The following is a 22,244-nucleotide window of genomic DNA, read 5'->3' as shown; positions in this document are numbered from 1 at the left end:
TATATATATACATACACAGCTCAAAAAAATTAAAGGAACACTTTTTAATCTAAGTATTGCATCAAATCAGTGAAACATGGGATACTGATCTGGTCAAGTAAGTAACTGAGGGGCTTTTTAGTCAGTTTCAGCTGCTTTGGTGTTCATAAAATTAACAACAGATGCACCAGAGGGGTAACAATGAGACAACCCCCAAAACAGGAATGAGTTTACAGGTGAAGGCCACTGACATTTTTTTCCTTCCTAATATTGTCTGACTGTTTTTCACTAGTTTTGCATTTGGCTAGGGTCAGTGTCACTTCTGGTAGCATGAGGCGATACCTGGACCCTACAGAGGTTCCACAGACAGTCCAACTCCTCCAGGATGGCACATCAATGCGTGCCATTACCAGAAGGTTTGCTGTGTCTCTCAGCACATTCTCAAGCGCATGGAGGAGATTCCAGGAGACAGGCAGTTAGTCTGGGAGAGCTTGACAGGGCTGTCGAAGGTCTTCAACCGATCAGCAGGACAGGTATCTGCTCCTTTGTGCAATGAGGACCAGGATGAGCACTGCAATAGCTCTACAAAATGAGCTCCAGCAGACCACTGGTGTGAATGTCTCTGATCAAACAATCAGAAAAAGATGTAATGAGAGTGGTCTGAGGGCCCAGCGTCCTCTAGTGTCCACTGTGCTCGCTGACTGGCACCGTGGAGCTCGGCTGGCATTTGCCATAAAACAGGAATTTGCAAGTCCACCACTGGTGCCCTGTGCTTTTCACAGATGAGAGCAGGTTCACCCTGAGCACATGTGACAGACATGAAAGGGTCTGGAGAAGCCGTGGAGAACGTTATGCTGCCTGTAACATTGTTCAGCATGACTGGTTTGGTGGTGGGTCAGTAATGGTGTGGGGAGGCATATCCATGGCGGGACATACAGACCTCTACAGGCTGGACAACGGCATTCTGACTGCCTTTAGGTATCAGGATGAAATCCTTTGACCCATTGTCAGACCCTACATTGGTGCAGTGGTCCTGGATTCCTTCTGGTGCACGACAATGCCCAGTCTTATGTGGGAAGAGAACTCATGCAGTTCCTGGAGGATGAAGGAACTGATACCATTAGCTGGCCCCCATGTTCACCTGACCTGAATCCAATAGAACACCTTTGGAACATTATGTTTTGTTCCATCCGACACCATCAGGTTGCTCCTCAGACTGTCCAGGAGCTCAGTGATGCCCTGGTCCAGTTCTGGGAGGAGATACCCCAGGACACCATCCGTCGTCTCATTCAGAGCTTGTCCCGATATTGTCAGGCTGCATACAAGCACATGGAGGCCATACAAACTACTGAATACCATTTTGAGTTGCTGCCAAGGAATTTCAGCAAGATGGACCAGTCTGCCACATCAGTTTTTCACTTTGATTGTGGAGTGTCTTGAATTAACCCTCCTGGGGGGTTAATCATTTTCATTCCCATCAAACAATGTGGCATCTTTTTATTCCTAACACATTATCCAGTCCATATTAATGCTAATATCCAGTTTGTTTTTTCCCCGTATTGAAATATGATGTATTTTCAAAGTGTTCCTTTAATTTTTTTGAGCAGTATATATATATATATATACACACACACACACACACACTGGAAGGAGGATTACTGGTCTGACGAGACAATAATGGAGCTTTTTGTCTCGTCAGACTAGATATGTTTAGTGGACATCAAACACTGAACACCATCGCAAACACACCATCCTCACCGAGCAGCATCATGATGTAAAGCACGGTGGTGGCAGCATCATAAAATGAAGCACAGTGGTGGCAGCATGAAGTGAATTGGCTAAAATCTGAACTTATTTCCTGTTCAGATGAAAAGACAAGGCCTCTGAGCACGACGGAGGAATATTATCCAGTGTCCATTTATTTATTTATTTGTCATTCACTACTTTAACTCTAAACATTTTTTTTTAAGAAATTCAAGTATTTGTTGGGAACACAAGTCAAAAAGAAAAAAAATTAAAACAAGAAATAAAACACAAAAAAAAACCAAAAACTTTTTGCTAAAACAAAGACAAAAAACATCAGTTTAAAACATCATATTTAGAATAATAAACACATCAAGTTTCTTTTCGTAGAAGAGTCTAACTCTCTGCTCCTGAACGCACCACGGCGGCTGATCTGAGAGCAGAGATCGGAGGAAAAAGACCAAACTCAGGCCGTCTAGTTGAAGCTAACCTGAAAGGATCCACTAAACACAACGACAGGAAAGGAGGACGAGTCGGAGGAAGAACTCTGCTGCTCCTGAAAACCCAAACCTCGGCCTCAAACCGCTCATTTCTGCACCAAATTCATGCATTTTTAGCCAATTTAGCACCTAATTTTTCGCAGTTTAATGGGTTGTTGCAAACCAAGCGTACATTTACAGCTTTTAGCGTCACCGTCAGCTGGATGTTTGAGGGATTAGAGGCAAAATAAATGTTTTTTAAGGAACATCGTCTTGTAGAAATGTCATTTATGTGCCACAGGAAACATGTTCTGTTAGAAACCTCAAGGCAAATGATCTTTAAAGAAGTGAAAGATTCCAACAGGAAGCTGCTGACATTTCAGTGGAAATGCTGGTTTAGTTTTAGTGTGAAGGATTTGGAAGCTGAATGGTCTGGCCTACTTCCTGTAGTTTTTGAGAAAAAAAGACTTTGTTTGGTATTTTGAAGAATGGTCCAACACTCACTGTAACGCTGTATTTGGCTTTGAACAGTTAGCCGCTAAAATCTAGACTGTTAATTATTAGAGAAATGATTTAAAACTCAGATTTTGTTAGACCATTCTGCTTCCAACCCCCTCAATTAAAACACAATTTAATCAGGAATCTGTATCCTGCAAACACAAAATAAAAGGTTTAACTGGTGGATTATTTGGTCAAAATGCTCAGTTTCATTTCCAATTTCACATTTTTAGATTTGAACTGATTCAATCAAACTTCCTACCGTTTACTCCAAACTAACATCAAAGAAATCATCTGTATTTTCTTCAAATGGATGAAAAAAAGTCCAGTTTAAGAGTTAATTTCATTTTCTTTGTTGACTACAGTCCTGCTAAAGACCATAAAACCTCTGAAAGTTTGTGCTGCTGAATGGAAAAAGTGTTCAAAAAAGCTGATTTATTTTGAAAACAGACTAAAACGTTCCAAAAATCTTTTCTTAATTCAAGAAAATGTGACTTTTCTTACTCAGTTATTGACAAAAATTGAATTATTCTCAGTTCCTTTTCCAGTGAATGTCCAATAGTTAGTACAGTTTTGGACTGAGCATCTTACGTTTGATTTATTCTAAAAATGAAATAAAAGCATAAAGTTGGGATTATTTATGGAATTGTAATCAGACAGCACTGAAAACTGAATTTTTGAGGCTTTTAAAAACTGAATTTGTGCAGAAAAGTTTGATTTTTCCTCATTTTGTAACTATTCAGAATCCTGATTTTAAAGTTGTTTGTCCTGTTTATGAATCGTTTTGTTTTTTTGTTTTTTTTTACTTTTAATGCATCATTTGTTATTTCTTGGGAAAGTGTAACTGCAACAGTTTTTACATTTTCTGCAGAAAATATCATTTTAGCAAATGAGGAAATTTTTACATATTTTACACATAAAATGATAAAATAAAGAGTCCAAAACTGACCACAAAAAACAAAAGTCAGCATTTCAGGAGGAAAAACAAATAAACAGATAAGCAGCACATAAATGTCATTTTTAGATTTAAAATAACAAATATGAATGCAATTATTTTTCAAGGTCCTAATTCACATCTTGAGCACTTAAAGCAGAAAAATGTGGACAAATGTCACTCAATCACGTTTCAGAGCAAAAAAATGAAGCTTAATGGGTGAAAATCACTGAGTTAAAAATACATCAATTTAACGAGAAGGAGCAGATTTGAGGAACAAGCAGACGTCTTGAAACGCTGCTGCTTCAAACCACCAGAGCGTTTTCTTTAATATTTTCAGGGAACAGTTGTCAAAACGCCTCCGAACGCCATCAAAAGTCTAATTCACAACAGAACAACAGAAAAATAAAGAACAGAACTCCTAATAAAATCACTTCCTAAGATGAATTAAATAAAAGGAGCACAAAGTGTACGTTTTTTCGTCGACAACCATTGCACAGCATTCAAACCCTAATGCTTCTCCACGGGGAATAAATATACACATGCAGATATACAAGTCGCCTCGGTGTTGCCACGGAGACCAGCTGAGGTTTCAGGTTCCCAAAAAGCTCCGACGAGGACGCTCGAGGGGCCGCCGACAAATTTGTCCCAAGAAACGGTAACCGGGAGCCGAAGGTTCCTCCAGAGAGTCCCAGAAAACAAATGATCCGGACTGAAGAGTTCCTGAGGTTTGAAAAGGTTTGAAAGAAAGGAGCAAAACGTCTGAAACTGAAGGAGCCAATCAGGAACGATTAATGGATTAAACTAAACGTCAGCTAGTCTGATAATTTATTCATCAGTTTGACTCAGTTTTAGGTAAAAAGAAAAAATCTAAATTCTGTGATTTCAGCTTCTTAAATGTGAATATTTTCATTTTTTTCCTTCCTCTATGACAGTAAACTGAAGATCTTTGGACATTTGGGGACATTTTTCACCATTTTCTGATCAAAAACTACATGATTATTCAACAATAATTGTTGGTTCCATCCCTAAAATGAACCTTCATCAAACCAAACTACATTTGAAAAAGCTTAGATTTAAACCCAGACAGAGAATGAATGCACATTTTTAGCTCAGATTTGGTCGCCTCCAAAACTTTTAAGGCAAAAACAGTCAACAACCCTCATCAATTAACCGCCACGTAGTTTGATGTCAGATTAGTTTGAGTCATTTTTAAACTTCTTAAATGTGAATATATTCATTTTTTTCTTCCTCTATGACAGTAAACTAAAGATCTTTGGACATCTGGGGACATTTTTCACCATCTTTTTTTTAAATCAAAAACTAATTGATTATTCAACAGTGGCAATAATTGTTGGTTCTGTCTCTAAAACGAACCTTCACCAAACCACAACACATTTGAAAAAGATCAGATTTAAACCCAGACAGAGAATTAAACCAGATTTTTAGCTCTGATTTGGTCGCCTCCAGCACTTTTTTTTTTTTTTCATGAATTGAAACTTTTCAGGGAAAAACACTCAGTAACCTTCATCAAAACAAACTCCACTCATAGAAGCTCCAATTTAAATCCAGAAAAAAAACATTTATGAACTAATCCAGATTTTTAGCCCCAACTTTCAGCAGATTTTACAATCGGGATTAATTTCTGTCTAATCGGTTGGTATGCGACGTTCAGTTTGAGATTTTTTTTTTTTTGCTGTTTTTGAGGAAAAGAATGAACCGACAACCTGCAACAAATAATAAATTAATCAGATCAGTTTGAGTCATTTGTAGGAAAAACACAAATTCTGTGATTGCATCTTCTTGAACGTGAACATTTTCTAGTTTCTTTCCTCCTCTGTGACAGTAAACTGAAAATCTTTGGGATTTGAGGAAACTATTTTTTATCATTTTATGATACTTTAGAAACAAACAGCTGATAGAAGAATCATTTGGCGGCAGAAATAATCATTATTTTCAGATTTCATGTCTGATACTCACTGCATTAAGTGCTTACAGCTTTCAGAGCAAAACCTCCAGAGGTCGTGAAGCTGCTGAGGTTTGATCCAACAAGACATAGAACTGATCGGCACTTTAAGTGTTTAGTGGCTCACGACCTCTAGATGTTGGAAACGTGGCGTCAGAACGGATTCAAAAAAATAGTCGACTCTGATCTTCAAACGGGCCGAGATGTTCAGACGGTAGAAGCTCTGATCAGGACGTTTGGTGAATAAAATAGTTTCTAGAATCTCCTCAGAACTTAATTTAGTCTCTGGTTCCTGCAGCTTTAAGTCCTGGTAGCTTTTGGTGAAGCGAGTTTCCTGTAACGTTTGTTGGAAAAAAAAAAAAAGCAGCTTCTGGAGCGTCCTCATCACAGTCCAGAGTTCAAACAGAAGCAGCAGCATTTCATCCTTCTTGTTGTGATTCAGAGCCGAGGAGGAGCGAGGTAACGGGAGGAATGATGTCGGAGACAGTCTGTAGATATGCACATTTCAACCCTCCAGTTTCTGTTTCTTCTTCGGGAGTTTGAGGTAAAAGAGACACAAAAGGTGGAGACACTCGCTCTTCAACAGACACGCAATAAATTAAGAGATTTAAAAAGAAAAAAAGAAGAAAAAAAAAACACGTCGTTGCTGCTTCCTGGAGGAAAATAAAAAACACTTTTGAGGCGAGTCCGAAGGAAAGAAGAAGAAGAATCTGCCAAGCAGTTTTGGCATCTTTCTAAACATGTTTTTTTTTTCTAAAACACTGACAGTAGAAACGGGATGAATTCCTGATTAATCCGTTAATGGAGAAAACAAACTGTACACGCAGAAACTCCTGGAAAACCTGCTACATCTGCTAAATTGCATTAATGTCGCCGTGCCGAGCGACGAAAAACACAGTGAGTGATGTGTTCAAATGTAAAAAAAAAAAAAAGGAGGAAACCTTGGCGGCGTTTGGCGTTAAAAGGTGGTGGTTTTGGCGGCGATGACGTCCTGCTGAGCTGGAATGACTTCAAAAACCAACTAAATCTACCAAACAGTTAAAACCATCAGGAACGTCTCTACAAACAGTCCGTTTCCTCCTCGAGCACTTCAGCAGCATTTTTTGTGTGTTTTTTTTAAAATGTAAATCAGCACCGAAAATGGCCTCGAGCATCGGGGGGGTTCGGGTCGAGGAAAGTTATTTGTTGGAGGATGGGAAGGGGGAGATATTTTTTCACGAAAACAAAAACAGAGAGAAGACCCAAACTCTTCGGTATTCTTCTGACGCCGCGGCCGATTTAAATCCGTCGCTGAGATGCCGTCGTTCATCTCTCCTCCTTCCTGGACACTTTAGACGAGTGCCAAGCAGTCGACCTGAAGCAGAAGAAGAATCACGCAGATTAAAAGTTCAAATCAAAACTTTCTGCAGAGTTTAGGCTGAATTTTAACCGTCTAATGTCAAAACGCACACATTGGAAAACCAGCAGAAACACTGTGGCACCATTTATTTACTGTCAAATTAAGTTTTCATTGCAAAAAACTGCAATAAATGATCTAAAAGATGTCAGTTTATCTAAGGTTACGAAAAAAATCCAGCTTTTAATTAAAAGAAAACTAAAAATAACATGATAAAATCTAATTGGGATCAATCAGCAACATGGTTTTTGCATCGTTTTCAAAATAAGAGCTCTTAATAATGGAATTTTCTGAGTTTTGCTTGAGTTTTCTAAACTTTACCTTCAACATTTGCATCATTTTGTTCCTGTAAAAAAAAAAAAAAAAGCAGCAACACATTTAACTTGTGTACAGTAAAAAAAAAAAAAAACCTAAGCAAGAGTTTGATGAAACAATAAATATTCTAAAATATCAGCAACAGCAAAGATAAAAAAGATATTTAAAAGGAAAAAAGAAGTGATTTAATGTGAATGTTTTCATGTTAAAGGCAGGAAATGGAACATATTTAACATTTGTGCTTCAATTTCAGCATTTTCACAGATTTGACAGTAAATTAAAAGTCTGCTGCTAATTTATTTCACTTTGATAAATCAGAATTTTTATTATGGGAAATCCAGAAACAACATATTTGGATGGACTTTTCACACATTCTTTATTGTTTTTACATATAAAAATCAGCTGTTTGACTCCTGAATGACAGTTTTTTTTTTTAAATCATCGGTGTCTATAAAGTAGCAAAAAAAAACATCTGGAGCTTCATACAATAAGAAAAACAGAGGTGCAAGAATTAAGGTCTAAAACGTAAAAATATGGAAGAAGTGATTTATTGTTGATATTTTATAGTTTAAAGGCAGTAATAAGAAAATATTGAACATTTGTTGCTCAGTTTCAGTCTTTTCTCATAAATGTCTCTTGATTATTTCTTTCACTGACAGATCAGAAAATGTAATGTTTTTGCATAAATAATACAGAATTCATTAGGAATAGACATGTTTTTTTTGAGAGACAGTTATTGGTAATCAAGAAACAATGGATGATAATGGACTTTTCAGACATTTTTTCATTATTTTCACATTTAAAATCAGCCGTTTGGTGTCAAACAAATCAACAAACTGCTCGTTTTCTGAATGCAGTTGTTGAAACATGCATGTATTTATGTACAGTAGAAAAAAACAACTTTGTGCAGCTCCAGCTCCGATAGATTTTAGTGAAGACAGAATGTTATTAAAAACACCTCCAAAACCAGTAAAAACAAACTGATGCTCTAGAGAAAGACCACCTAATTAAAAGGAACTTTTAATGTTGATGTTTTACACGTTAAAGGCAGGAAATAGAAAATATTAAAGACTTCTGCTGCTCAGTTTCAGTATTTTCTCTTATTTGACAATAATTTAAATGTCTGCAGCTCATGTCCTTCACTTTTCCAGATCTGGAGTCTCATAAATGCATTTATAAGTTAAATCCTGTTTGAACGGTCACCTGGGGCGGCACAGTGGCGTAGTGGTTAGCACTTTCGCCTTGCTAGAAGATCCCTGGTTTGCATTCCGGCTTTCCCGGGATCTTTCTGCATGGAGTTTGCATGTTCTCCCTGTGCATGCGTGGGTTTTCTCTGGGCACTCCGGCTTCCTCCCACAGTCCAAAAATATGCTGAGGTTCATTGATTATTCTAAACTGTCTGTAGGTGTGAATGTGATTGTCTCTATATGTAGCCCTGTGACAGACTGGTGACCTGTCCAGGCTGTCTCCTGCCTTCGCCTCAAGTCAGTTGGGATACACTCCAGCACCCTGTGACCCTAATGAGGATGAAGCAGTGTTTAGATAATGGATGGATGGATGAACGACCGTTCACCTGATGAAGGTCTTGAAGGCAGCACTCTGAGGGTTGATGCACAGCGGCACTCGTTTTCCCTGCTGGTGCTCCGTGATGAAGCGATGGATCAACTCTGGTTAAAAGAAAAGAGAAAATCAGCCGCCACATAAACAACAAACAGATGAGAATCTATAAATCAGGCCTTAAACACGGAAGCCAATCAAGGTTTTATTTCGTACCTTTTCCCTGCCACACCGACAGCAGACTGTTCTCGTAGCTGTGGCTGAACGGACGCTCGGCCACCGGCTCGAAGTCTCGGGTGTAAACTCGTCCGCTGGGAACTGAGTAGCAGCACTGACACATGCAGGTGTGGTAACGGAGGCGACCTTCGTCCAGGTAGGGGTGGGACAGGGCGTCGCTGCCGGAGATCCTTTTAGCCTGGAGGCCAGAAGAAGAAACACTGAATAACTGCAGATTAAACCGTTTCAGCCGGACGATGCTTCCTGCTACTCCATAGAGATCATTCAAGTAATGCTTGAGGAACGCGACCAAGACTCCAAGGTGTCGCCTTGGCCTCCAGGTTCTGACTACGATGCAGGTTTGACAAATTCAGACTTTCTCTGTTAGTCGACTCAACAAAACTCAAGCCTCCAATCAGAGCTAACATACAAATTGATGTGTCATGTGACTCTACCTCTGCAGTAAATGGACCAATCACGTTACCATGGTGATCTAGCTATGCAGTGTCAGTTACCACGGTGATCTATCTGTATAACATCTGTTACCATGGTGATCTATCTGTATAACATCTGTTACCATGGTGATCTATCTGTATAACATCTGTTACCATGGTGATCTAGCTGTATAACATCTGTTACCATGGTGATCTATCTGCATAACATCTGTTACCATGGTGATCTAGCTGTATAACATCTGTTACCATGGTGATCTATCTGTATAACATCTGTTACCATGGTGATCTAGCTGTATAACATCTGTTACCATGGTGATCTAGTACATTTAAAGTCAAGATAGTGACACTAGCAGATGCTAACGCGTTAATCTTGCTAACATTTTGATGCCTGATACCACCAGATGGCTTTAATGTTGTGTAATGTAAAATACACAATGTTGCTACCGTACAACAACAAATTAAAATACACCATAAGCAGCTGCACAATAAGACATTAAAAATAACCAACAAAAGTAGGGAAACATTACTGAGAGCTACTGTCCCTCAGACATCAAGCAGCAGAACTGAGTCAGTCTGGGTTGTGTTGATTTTTGTTGGCCTGCGTTGTGTTCTGTTGATCTTTGTCGGTCTGTTGTGTTACTCACCGGATCAAAGACGAGCATCCTACAGAGCAGGTGAACGGCTTCATGTGTGGCTCCATCAGACAACATGTAGAGAACCGACAGCGACGGCTGAGAACCAAACAAACAAGCAATCAGAACCAGAACTTCTGCTGACCTCAGCTACAGAAATATACGAGAAAATAGTCACTGACGAACAAAACAGGAAAAATGTACAAATGAACCAATCACAGTCTGAGTTTTATTCAACACCTTTGCAGTGTCTGGTTCAAGTTCTTAGTAATATAAATTCAAGCTTCTTAATTTATAATTTAGGTCTGCTGATAACTTTCACTAAGATTTTTTTCTATTATAGTAAATGATACAGTTTATATACTGGTTTCATTATTATTATTATTGTGTCATTTTCTGTGTCGATGTGCTATTGTTATTATTTCTTATGCCAGCAGTATCATTAACATGCTATTATTCTACTATGATTGTTTTTGTCTCATTGATTTTCCATAAAATATACTTCAAGTCCAATTATGGTAATTGTTATTATTTTGCACATTTTACACAATGTTTGATTTTACTATAATTAGTACTATTTAATTTTTATTAGTTTCATTAATTTTCATTTCTCTCACTAGATTTCCACTTTTTTCCTGTCCTGCATAATAATATTTATGTATGTATGTATTTGGGTCTCAGCTTGTCAATCATCTGTAACCTGCATGAAAAGTGACCTATTTGATTTGACTGTCTGACTGATTGATTGGTTGACTGATTAGTCAATCGCTTTTAGGAAAAAAGAGAATAATCAAGATAGTACGTGTTTCAATGTGACGTGTCTGCTGTTGTTTCCAATAGAAAATAAACAGGAAAATAAAGTAAAAACATGTCTAAACTTCTTGTTTCTTTCTTTGTTTTCACGTTTCAGAGCAGAGTGCAGCTTCGCATCCTACCGGTTTGTGAGGTCCTCTCAGGATATGAGCTCGAGCTCCTTCACAGGCCGAAGCCAGAGCCGACAGAGGAGGCGTCCCGAGCAGATCTGTGATCAGATCCAGCTGCAGCAGAGACCAAGGACACGTTAATCACACACAATAACCTGGAGAATGATGCACACGTGTCAAAATGATTCATATTAATGCACAAAAGTGTCAAATACCTGGAATTAATGGATACAAGTGTAAAAAAAGAGAACATTAACACATAAAGGTGCCAATAACCTGCATATTAACATGATAGTGTCAATAGTCTGGATATTTACAGATGAAAGTGTCAGAAAATGTCACATTGTCACAAACATGGCAACATGGATATTAACAGCCATATTTTACTCTAGTCAAAATTCAGTGCACATAAACGTGCGTATTAAGAATATTTTTCTCGTCTTTAAATGTACAGGGAAGCTTTTAATTTGAAATTCGTACACCAAAATGACATTTACTTTATCACTGAATCCTGAACAAACCTATCCTGGTTCTGAACTGTTATTTAACTTCTTTCTGAGGTAAAAATGTGAACCAGTGAGTCCAGATGTTCACCTGCTGGATGGGGCTCTGAGCCTGGAAGAGGATTCGTCGTCCCAGCAGCTCGGCGAAGATGCAGCCCACTGACCAGACGTCGATGGCCGACCCGTAGTGTCGGCAGCCCATCAGGACCTCCGGAGCTCTGTAGTACTGAGTCACCACCTCCTGGGTCATGTGACGTGACGGGTCGGGCTCCTCCACACGGGCCAGACCGAAGTCACAGATCTGTACAGCAGGAAACAGAACGATCACATCTCTGAGTGTAGTGGACGGTGAAGGTTTCCAGCCAGCAGTTGGTTCTTACCTTCAGCAGACAGTTGCTGTTGACCAGCAGGTTTCCAGGTTTAATGTCTCTGTGCAGAATCCCAGCAGAGTGAAGATACTTCAAACCTGGAACAGAGAACAACATCAGATCTCGTACACTCCGACAAACACCTGAAGGTGACATTTCTACGTCTTTGTTAGAACAACTGAAGATCCTCCAACATCCTCAGAATCATCTGGTTCTTTTTCTACAGTAAATTTACTAATGATCAGAGTTCTAATTCATACTATGAATATTTCCCTTTAAGTCCATAGAAGCGGGTCCAGATTTATCTCTTGTTAATGGACTTTTTCCATCATTTCTGAGCCTCAGAACTTCACCAGTACAGCAGATACACTCATGACATTTTAGAATGAAAAACACATTTGAGTTCTGGTAAAAACTGACACCAGATCAGTTTTCCATCCATCCAGGTATTATGGTCTAAACACTAAATCTGGTTTCTGTTCATTTTCTCTTTAACCATGTCTGAGCATCAGTATTATGGGATGTCTGAACAGTAAAACTGCAACAGCATTGCTACCCTTGATGTGTTTCTGTTTCAGTTTGGCCACAATTACAAAAGCGTGTCATAATTTCTAGAAAAATAAATCAGAATTTATCCAAAACTAAACAAAAAAAAAATCAGAAATGTACAAACTGAGAACAATTGTCTAAAATGAGAAAAAGGGTCCAAATTAAACAAATTTTGTCTAATTGTCGGAAAATTGGTCAAAAATGACCCAAAGATTGTCTAAAATGTCACAGAATTCATGCCAAATTACAAATACAATTGTCCAAAATGAGGCAAAATTTGTCCAAAATCACACACACACACAAAAGAAACGTGCTGATATGAGCCTGGAAAATGTACCAAGAATGCACTTTGTTTTCCTCTGGTGAATTATCAGAAAACAAAAACACATCCAAGGTACTAATGATTGTTTGTAGGACTCTACATCAGACATTAAACTGCTGCAATATGATGATACATCCCATAATACTAATGCTCAAAGTTGGTTATAAAGAAAGTGAACAGAAACTGGACTTATTCTTTAGATTGTGACACCTGGATGGAAGCAAAACTGATATTTGCTTTTATCACTTGTGTCTGTTGTCGTTTTTGTGTCTGATTTTTGTCCTTTTCTGTCACACTTGTGTTGTTCGCCTTATTTTGTGCCATTTTCCTAATTGTTTTGTCTCCTTTCTGTTGTTTCCAGTGTTGCTTCATCTCATTGTCAAACAGAAACCAGATTCAGTAATTAGACTGTGACACCTGGATGGATGTAAAACTGATTTCCTCCTCCTGTAAAAGTCACGTTTCGTTGACAATGAGGAGTTTGGACGATATCCACGTTAACTGTGTTTTGGATATTATTACGAGTCTGAAGGACTGTCAGCTCGTAGACATTCAGCATAACTCTGTAAATCAGTGGGCTGACCTCAGAAGCACTAAAATATATATTGTGTAAATGTGTTTTTTCATAACACCTCTGAGCTACAGCTCCCTGCACTGGAGAAGAACTTTCTGTTTCAGATGAGACACGAATCAGTCTTAAAAATAACAACGTTCCTGAACCTGTTGTCCTCCGCATCAGCGTTTATCTGAGGTTTACAAAGACTTTGGCATCAGGTGCTCTGCAGTAAGAAGGAATCGCCTGGACACTGTTTAAACTCTGATTTGAGCTTCTTACACTCAAAAATATAAACAACACTTTTGTTTTTGCTCCCATTTTTTATGAGATGAACTCAAAGATCTGAAACTTTTTCCACATACACAATATCACCATTTCTCTCAAATATTGTTCACAAATCTGTGATAGTGAGAACTTCTCCTTTGCTGAGATAATCCAGCCCACCTCACAGGTGTGCCATATCAAGATGCTGATTAGACACCATGATTAGTGCACAGGTGTGCTTTAGACTGCCCACAATAAAAGGCCACTCTGAAAGGTGCAGTTTTGTTTTATTGGGGGGGGGGGGGGGGGGGGGGGGGGGGGGTTCCACTCCTCTTCAATGGCTGTGTGAAGTTGCTGGATATTGGCGGGAACTGGTATACGCTGTCGTATACGCCGATCCAGAGCATCCCAAACATGCTCAATGGGTGACACGTCCGGTGAGAATGCTGGCCATGCAAGAACTGGGACGTTTTCAGCTTCCAAGAATTGTGTACAGATCCTTGCAACATCAGATAAGATAATCCTTTATTACTCCCTGTGTCTGGGGAAATTTCCTATGTTACAGCAGCATACATCATACAGTAGAGCCAACAATAAACAACAATATAATGATAATCATAATAATCACAATATGTTCAGGAGTGTAGGATGGAAAAAGTGGCTTATGGAATGATGTGAAGTACAAGAAGACTCAAATAGCACAAGAACTGTACAAATTATGTGGTAAAGGATGATGTGACGGAGCCCAGTTTTGTGTTAACATCAGCCAGTGATGCTGATGTTATGAAGTCTTATGGCAGATGGAATGAATGACTTGCGATAGCGCTCCTTCTTGCAGGTTAGGTGTCTCAGTCTACTGCTGAAATAGCTACTTTGAGACACCACAGTGTCATGCAGTGGGTGAGAGGGATTGTCCATGATGGTTGTGAGCTTTGCCAACATCCTCCTCTCACCCACCTCCTCTATGGAGTCCAGGGAACAGTCCAGCACAGAACTGGCCCTCCTGACCAGTCTGTTCAGTCTCTTCCTGTCCCTTTCAGAGCTCCCTGCAGACCACTGCATAGAAAACAGCAGATGCTACCACAGAGTCATAAAATGTCCGGAGCAGAGTCCTGCACACCCCAAAGGACCTCAGTCTCCTCAGCAGGTGGAGACGACTTTGGCCCTTCTTGTACAGGACCTCTGTGTTGTGTGACCAGTCTGTGGGGCCGTGCATTATCCTGCTGCAACATGAGGTGATGTTCTTGGATGTATGGCACAACAATGGGCCTCAGGATCTCGTCACGGGATCTCTGTGCATTCAAAATGCCATCAATAAAATGCACCTGTGTTCTTCGTCCATAACAGACGCCTGCCCACACCATAACCCCACCGCCACCATGGCCCACTCCATCTACAACATTGACATCAGAAAACCGCTCACCCACACGACACCACACACGCTGTCTGCCATCTGCCCTGAACAGTGTAAACCGGGATTCATCCGTGAAGAGAACACCTCTCCAACGTGCCAGACACCATCGAATGTGAGCATTTGCCCACTCAAGTCAGTTACGACGACCAACTGGAGTCAGGTGAAGACCCTGATGAGGACGACGAGCATGCAGATGAGCTTCCCTGAGACGGTTTCTGACAGTTTGTGCAGAAATTCTTTGGTTATACAAACCGACTGTTTCAGCAGCTGTCCGAGTGGCCGATCTCAGATGATCTTGGAGGTGAACATGCTGGATGTGGAGGTCCTGGGCTGGTGTGGTTACACGTGGTCTGTGGTTGTGAGGCTGGTTGGATGTACAATGAACCCTCGTTTATCGCGGGGGTTACGTTCCAAAAAGAACCCGCGATAGGCGAAATCCGTGAAGTAGTCAGCTTTATTTACAGATATTATACAATACTGCACTTGGGGGAGCGCTGCAGCTGCAGCCAGGTGGACGCCGTGGCGGTACTCTTGCCTCAGAGAGCGGGCCGGCTGAATCAATTGGAGCAGTCGGGGGTGGGGAAGGATCGCGCCGGCACTCTTCTCCTGGGAAACGCGGCTGCGGTGGCCAGAGACGGCTGGGGACCACGTCCACTGTCCGGCTGACGGCGGGGGAAAAGAATAAGGCTGCTCCGTCTTTCAGGGTGTCTCACTACATGGAGACCAAGGAGAGAAATGATCCAGCGCTCCACAGCAGGCCGCGCCGGCCTGTATGGCAGAGGAGACGAGGCGCGGAGACTATTCATGTTGGTCAGTCCCTTAGCCAATCAGGATGCAGAACACAATGCACTATTTAAAAAAAAGCTGTGCTAAAAAAAAAAAATCCATGAAACAGCGAAGGCGTTATAGCGAGGGTTCACTGTACTGCCAAATTCTCTGAAACGCCTTTGGAGACGGCTTATGGTAGAGAAATTAACATTCAATACACGAGCAACAGCTCTGGTTGACATTCCTGCTGTCAGCATGCCAATTGCACGCTCCCTCAAATCTTGCCACATCTGTGGCATTGTGCTGTGTGATAAAACTACACCTTTCAGAGTGTCCTTTTATTGTGGGCAGTCTAAGGCACACCTGTGCACTAATCATGGTGTCTAATCAGCATCTTGATATGACACACCTGTGAGGTGGGATGGATTATCTCAGCAAAGAAATGCTCACTATCACAGATTTAGACAGATTTATGAACAATATTTGAGAGAAATGGTGATATTGTGTATGTGGAAAAAGTTTTAGATCTTTGAGTTCATCTCATAAAAAATGGGAGCAAAAACAAAAGTGTTGCGTTTATATTTTTGTTGAGTGTAAATGTGGATATTTTCTGGTTTCTCTTTCTGACAGTAAACTGAAGATTTTTGGACTAAACAAGATTTTGATTATTTCCTGAATGAACTGATGAGATGTTTGGTCTCTAAAATGTCAAAAACTAAAAAAATGTTTCCTAAAGTCCAAAATATCATCACAATGAACTTAAAAATGGATTGATTTATAATAAACAAGCAAACAAGACAATGAATGTAATGAGCAATCAATTCATCTCGTGTCAAAATGCTAGAAAAATAGTGAAAAATCTTTTGAAAACAAACAAAACCCCCAGATGGGTTGCATGTAAGTCAATTCATTAAACCAGTAAAATAACAATAAATAGTAGTAAATTACAATAAACAGACGCAGCTGAAAACGCATATAATTTTTTTAAAGAAATAAGTTATTGCACAGATAATTACATATTTCTTGGTACAAAAATCGCTGCATTCAAATCAATTGTCTCTAAAATGTCAGAAAATTGTAAGAAATGGGAATCAGTGTTTCATTAAAATCTCTCGTTTTTGATCAAAAGGTAAAGCTTGGACAAAGAAATTAAATTTTTCATTCGGGTATTTACTAAGTTTATTATCTTAAAACGGTCACGTAGCCTGAAGGTATTTTGTCTGTATTATTTTCACAATATTAAAATATTCTATAACATTTTCATTCATCACTAATTTCTCCAAATTAACATTTTAAATCTAAATATTTTTCCTCAAATGTCTTGTTTTGTCTTGTTTCTTCAGTTTAATGTCACAGAAGAGGAAAGAAAACAAGAAAATACTCACATTTAAACTCTGCTAACAGATAATTTAAAACGTTTGGTGAACAGTTTAAGAGCCGACAACCAAATGATTGATCAGCGCAGCTCCAGATAGTTAAACATCAGAAGTCAGGACTGTGATTCTTTGTAAAACTCCCAGAAAACGTAAAAAAAATCTTGTTCTGAGCGGCTCACCCCTGAGGATCTGGTAGAGGAAGACCTTGATGTGGTCGGTGGTTAGAGGCTGAGGAGACACGATCACTTTGTGGAGGTCGCTCTGCATCAGCTCCGTGATCACGTATCTGCAGGGCGGCTTTCTGTCAAGGAAAACAAACCCACTGACCTCCGCCTACGACAACACGAAGCAGTTTCAGCCAACACCGAGTTCAGAAACACGAAAAGAGATTGAGAGAGAGAGAGAGAAAAAAAAAGAGCAGCTTCAACCGTGAGTGTCCGGTCTGCAGCGAGGAGCTGGATTTAGACCTGCAGCTAAATTAAGTGAATTAAACGAGGACAGTTAATGAGCAGAAAGTGGGACAGAAGGTGTGGTGAAGGATACATCTCCTCGAAGCAGTCGATCTGTGGAGGCTGCAGGATGTCCAGAGCCGACAGAACCTGAAGGGAAGCAGAAAAACCAAAGATGTAGTCTCTCTCTCTTTTTTTTTTTTCAACATTCAAATCTAACAACAAAGCAGCTGTTTTTGGGATCTTTACGTTGTCGTGTTTGAAGAAGCACAGCATCCTCAGCTCTCTGAAGACCCTCTTACAGGACACCAGGTTCTGGAAGACGTTCGGCATCTTCTTCAGAGCCACCTTCCGCCCGTCACGAGGATCAGTCACCGACCTAAAACAAAGAAACAGTCCAGAGTATTATTTTTTTGAAGTAAAACAGTAAACTCTCTGATTCAAGTTTGCGAATATTTTCTGCTTTCCAAACTGAAGACCTTTAGACAAAACAAGAGATTTTATGGAAACACTGAACGACATTCTCACAATTTTCTGATATTTTAGAGACCAAACAACCACTAATAAAGCCAGAAAACAATCATTAGTTGCAGCTCTGATTATAATTCTGTGATTCTTTTTAAACCAGGAAATATTATCTGTGCATTAACTTATTTTCACTAAAAGGGAGGCTGCAGCTATAAACCAGGGCTGGAAAACACAGAGTTACTGTAATTTTATTTGTAAAAGGCGTTTCAAGCAAAAAAAAAAAAAAAAAAAAAAAAAAAAAAACATTGGCAGGTTGAAAAATGGTTAAATGTGAAAATTTGCAGCTTGAGTGTATCTTAAATAACCCAAATGTCACTTTCAGTTTTCAAAAATGTACCTTTCTCACTGTTTTCTGGCATTTCAAAACAACGCGATTAAAATACAGATTCAGTTCTGGGTAATTAAATTGATAAAGTAGCAGTTTGTGATGCTGATGCTCTAATTTAACTGGTTGAAGTCTGAGTTCGTCTTCAATATAGTTTCACTTTCTGCGCTGAAAAACATTTTTCTGACATTTTATACACCCGACGATTAATTACTTAACCATTAATTATTTTAGCCCATTTATTACTACAAATAATGTACATTTTATGGGTGGGAACCATCTTAGAACACATGTCTGAGTGTTTGATTATTGATAAATCAGTTAATCAGCTGTTTTTTGTTGAAACCTGATATCTTTCTAAAACATCTGATTTATCAATACAGAGGTCAGAATACATTTCAAGTCCAACAGCTGCATTTAATGATTACTTGGCATTGTTGAAAATTCTACTGATTCCTTCCTGTCTTAATCAATCTGTTCTTTGGTCCACAAAATGTTGAAAAGAATCGATCAGCGTTTCACAACACTCCGAGATAATCAGTTTACTGCCCCAGAGGAAAGAAACATTTAGATTAAAGAGGATTTCCTGTCTTAAATTTGACTGAAACTGATAAATCGATGACGTAAGTAGCTGAGTAAAGTCAATCAATGCAGCTGTAGATTAACTAGCTGAACAAAACACATCATTTTAAAGACACCACCTTTGATTAGCAGACTCTGTGATGGACATTTTCATCGTCATGTGAATGTTTTAAATCAACAGCTTAACCGCTACTGAAAGTAAATGATAGTCGTTGCCCTACAGAAAAGTCAAGAATATATATTTCACAGTAGTTTCTAATGGATTAAACTTAAAATCACAGATCACACAACAAGCTAGGCATCCAATGAGGTGAACGAGGCTGCAGTTAATGCGGTACTTAACGAGCTGTTTTGTCTCCAACAAAGAAAATATATTCAGTTTACTGTCAGAGGAGAAACCAGACCATATTCGCATTTAGGAAAGTGAAATCACAGAATTTGAACTTTTCCTTCAAAAAAACAAAACAAACATACTCGCTTTTCAAAATACTTTTTTTGGATGAATTAAATAGATGACAATTACTGGATTAATGGTTGATGTGAGGCATTTCTAAACACAAGCTGGTGACTTGAAATTAAGGCTCCAACTAACCTATTTTCATTGTCTGTAGCCATTTGCTCTGAAAAATGTTTTTAAAAATGTCAATTGTGTCGCCCAAAGATGAAAAATGTCTTGTTTCGTCCAAAAATGCTCAGATTACTGTCATTAACTGGGAAAGAAACTTTTTTTCCCCCCACATTTAAGGAGTTGCAATCACAGTATTGAGATGTTTTCCTTCTAAAAATTAGTCAAAACAACTAATCAATTGTCCAAACGGTCGGTAAATAATCTAATATTTGACAACTAATCAATGACTTGTTGCAGTTCTACTGAATTGCAGCAAGCTGCCGTCTTTAAATTAAGGCCCCAGCTAACATTTTCATTGTCTGTAGCTATTCGCTCTAAAAATTGTTCCAAAAATGTGTTAAGTGTCTCCCAAAGATGAAAAATGTCTTGTTTTGTCCGAAGATGTTCAGAATACTGTCATTAAGGAGGAAAGAAACATATAAGGAGCTGCAACTGCAGAATTTATGTTTTTCTCTTAAAACTTAATCAAAACAACTGCTCAATTGCTCCAACATCTGGTAAATAATCTAATATTTGACAGCTAATCGATGAATCGCTGCAGTTCTGCTGAACGGCTGTTTTCTGTTACAGATGATGTGATGATTTTTTATTTTTTTAATTGTCTATAAAATTAACCTGAACCCACAGAACCTCCAGAGGCTCCATGTCAGCGGACCGAGGTGTCTGTTCGGGCCTCGGTCTTGTTTTCTTACCAGACGACTCCAAATGCGCCATAACCGATGGGCCGGTCGGGCTCCATCTCTGCGGGACTCGGCACCTCGCTGGCCGGGTTGCTGTAGGGCTGAGGCACCGCCGCTCCTCCGCCGGCGCTGCCTCCGAGAGCCGTGGGGTGACGGGGGGTCCCGGCCGGGGCGGTGGGTCCGGTCAGGCACGGCGTGGCGCTGAGGCCCGTGGATGGAGCTCCGCAGGAGGAGTTGACACAGAAGTACTTGTGGCCCAGCTCGGAGCCCGGGAACAGATCTCCACACACGGTCTGCCGGCCTGCTCCGTGGAAGGCCATCCTCCGCTCACCGAACCCACGCACGGTCCACTGGATCGGAGCGGCACCAAGACGCTGATGCTGCTCCTGGCTCTGCTCGGCTCGGAGCTCCTCACTCTGCTGGACCCATCGGCCTCCTGTGTGAACACGAAGCCCGGAGATACCGACCCGATGTAAACAAGCCGAGCCGGGATGGAGAGAGGCGCAACGGCTTGGTCTTTACCCCGCAGCCAGAGCGAGTGTTCGGCAGAAACGTGCACACAAACACATATACTGTCTGGATTGACTTGGTTAAAACACAGTTAACTCATCTAAACAGCGGCCTGGATACAAAACAGCAGCAACTAACTGGTTAAACTAACAGTTTAACCAGCGGGGTTAGTTACCTTTGTTTGTAGCGAGCAGCTCCTACCTGGTTGGTGAAGCTGCTATAAGCTAACAGAATCCGGCTAGCTAACGGCTCAGCTTCAAAATGATGAAAGTGTCTAAAATAACAGTTTAACCCGATGCTAACTGCATCCCGTCAAACTTTAGAGGATACTCCACCAATACAAACACACACATTGGCAGTTGTTTTCAATTTAAAATAACAAATATACTACAAATAAAATAAGCTGCCATCGGGAAACGAGCTAGTCCCATGCTAACCAGCTGTTCGGGCTAATTAGACGATGTCTGACCCACATAAGCTCCACTGGTCGGTTAGGTGACCCAGATAATTTAAAAAAAACCAAGCAGCTCGCTTTCAAAAGCAATTAAACTGTATCACAAACCTAGCTCGGTTGAAAGTTCGATGGCATGGCACGAAAACAGACGTCAAAAAGGGCGAAAAAAAGCCGAGTTCGGTGCTCGTCGCCCCGGCTGCCGGAGCTAGCCGGATCGTTAGCTAGCTCTCGCCGCAGCTAGCTGCCGTCTGCCCGCTTGCTGTCCATCGCTCCGTGTCACCCAGAACCGGAGAGTCCCGCACGACCAGGAGGTTCTGCTGGGTTCTGGCAGTGGGCTCATCCAGCGGAGCTTCTCTTTAAATCCAGCCAGACTTGTGGTCGCGTTTTGCAGCCACGGCTAGCTGGTTAGCAGTGGAGGAGGAGCTGCGGAGTCGGGTGGGGGAGGGTTGGAGCCGCTGTAAACAATGTTAACTAGCTGCTGGTCACCATTGAACCAATTAACCAGATTAACCAGGGACGGTCAGCCCGGTCCAGCTCCACACAATCAGGCATAGGTCTGAACATACAGCGGGAAATGACTTTATTTCATCATGATAATTATCTTTGAACCAATTAATGATGACCTATTTTTAATTTTTAATTTTACAGACCAGAAAAAAACACGTTTACTGTTTATATAACCACCTGACTTTGAAGCCTATATTTTAAGGTACACAACAATTTGAATGCTGCTAACACACAATAATGAAAATAAAACAGTATTTTGGACAGATTACTGATGCTTGTAGACTAAACACTGATAAAAATTCATTCAACATCTTATTTTTTTTGTCAAGCGGTTAATAATTGCAGATATTTGTGATTTAAAAAACAAA

The 22,244-nt window shown here is 40.2% G+C and overlaps 1 protein-coding gene across 2 annotated transcripts; it reads right to left on the bottom strand.

Moving 5' to 3' along the window:
* Positions 1-1,877: 1,877 nt before the first annotated feature.
* On the bottom strand, positions 1,878-22,190 carry nlk1 (nemo-like kinase, type 1). 2 transcript variants are annotated; one of them, XR_007938787.1, is made up of 13 exons: positions 21,478-22,190; positions 20,418-20,841; positions 17,912-18,041; positions 17,757-17,812; positions 17,393-17,499; positions 11,977-12,062; positions 11,688-11,897; positions 11,106-11,207; positions 10,183-10,269; positions 9,084-9,282; positions 8,884-8,977; positions 5,614-6,953; positions 1,878-4,356 (listed from the first exon to the last, which is right to left on the bottom strand). XR_007938787.1 is itself a non-coding variant. In XM_022199950.2 (12 exons), the coding sequence occupies exons 2-12, from the start codon at positions 20,723-20,725 to the stop codon at positions 6,905-6,907; spliced, it is 1,428 nt and encodes a 475-aa protein (XP_022055642.1). In that variant the 5' UTR covers positions 20,726-20,841; positions 21,478-22,190; the 3' UTR covers positions 1,878-6,904. The 2 variants fall into 2 exon arrangements, 1 of the variants encoding a protein (XP_022055642.1); XM_022199950.2 differs by having other exon boundaries at positions 1,878-6,953.
* Between the last annotated feature and the right edge of the window lie 54 nt (positions 22,191-22,244).

Source organism: Acanthochromis polyacanthus, chromosome 21, assembly GCF_021347895.1.
Source record: "Acanthochromis polyacanthus isolate Apoly-LR-REF ecotype Palm Island chromosome 21, KAUST_Apoly_ChrSc, whole genome shotgun sequence".
NCBI classification, from domain to species: Eukaryota; Metazoa; Chordata; class Actinopteri; family Pomacentridae; genus Acanthochromis; species Acanthochromis polyacanthus.
The sequence above is the reverse complement of the archived record's forward strand: the minus strand, read 5'-3'. Positions and strand labels throughout refer to the sequence as shown.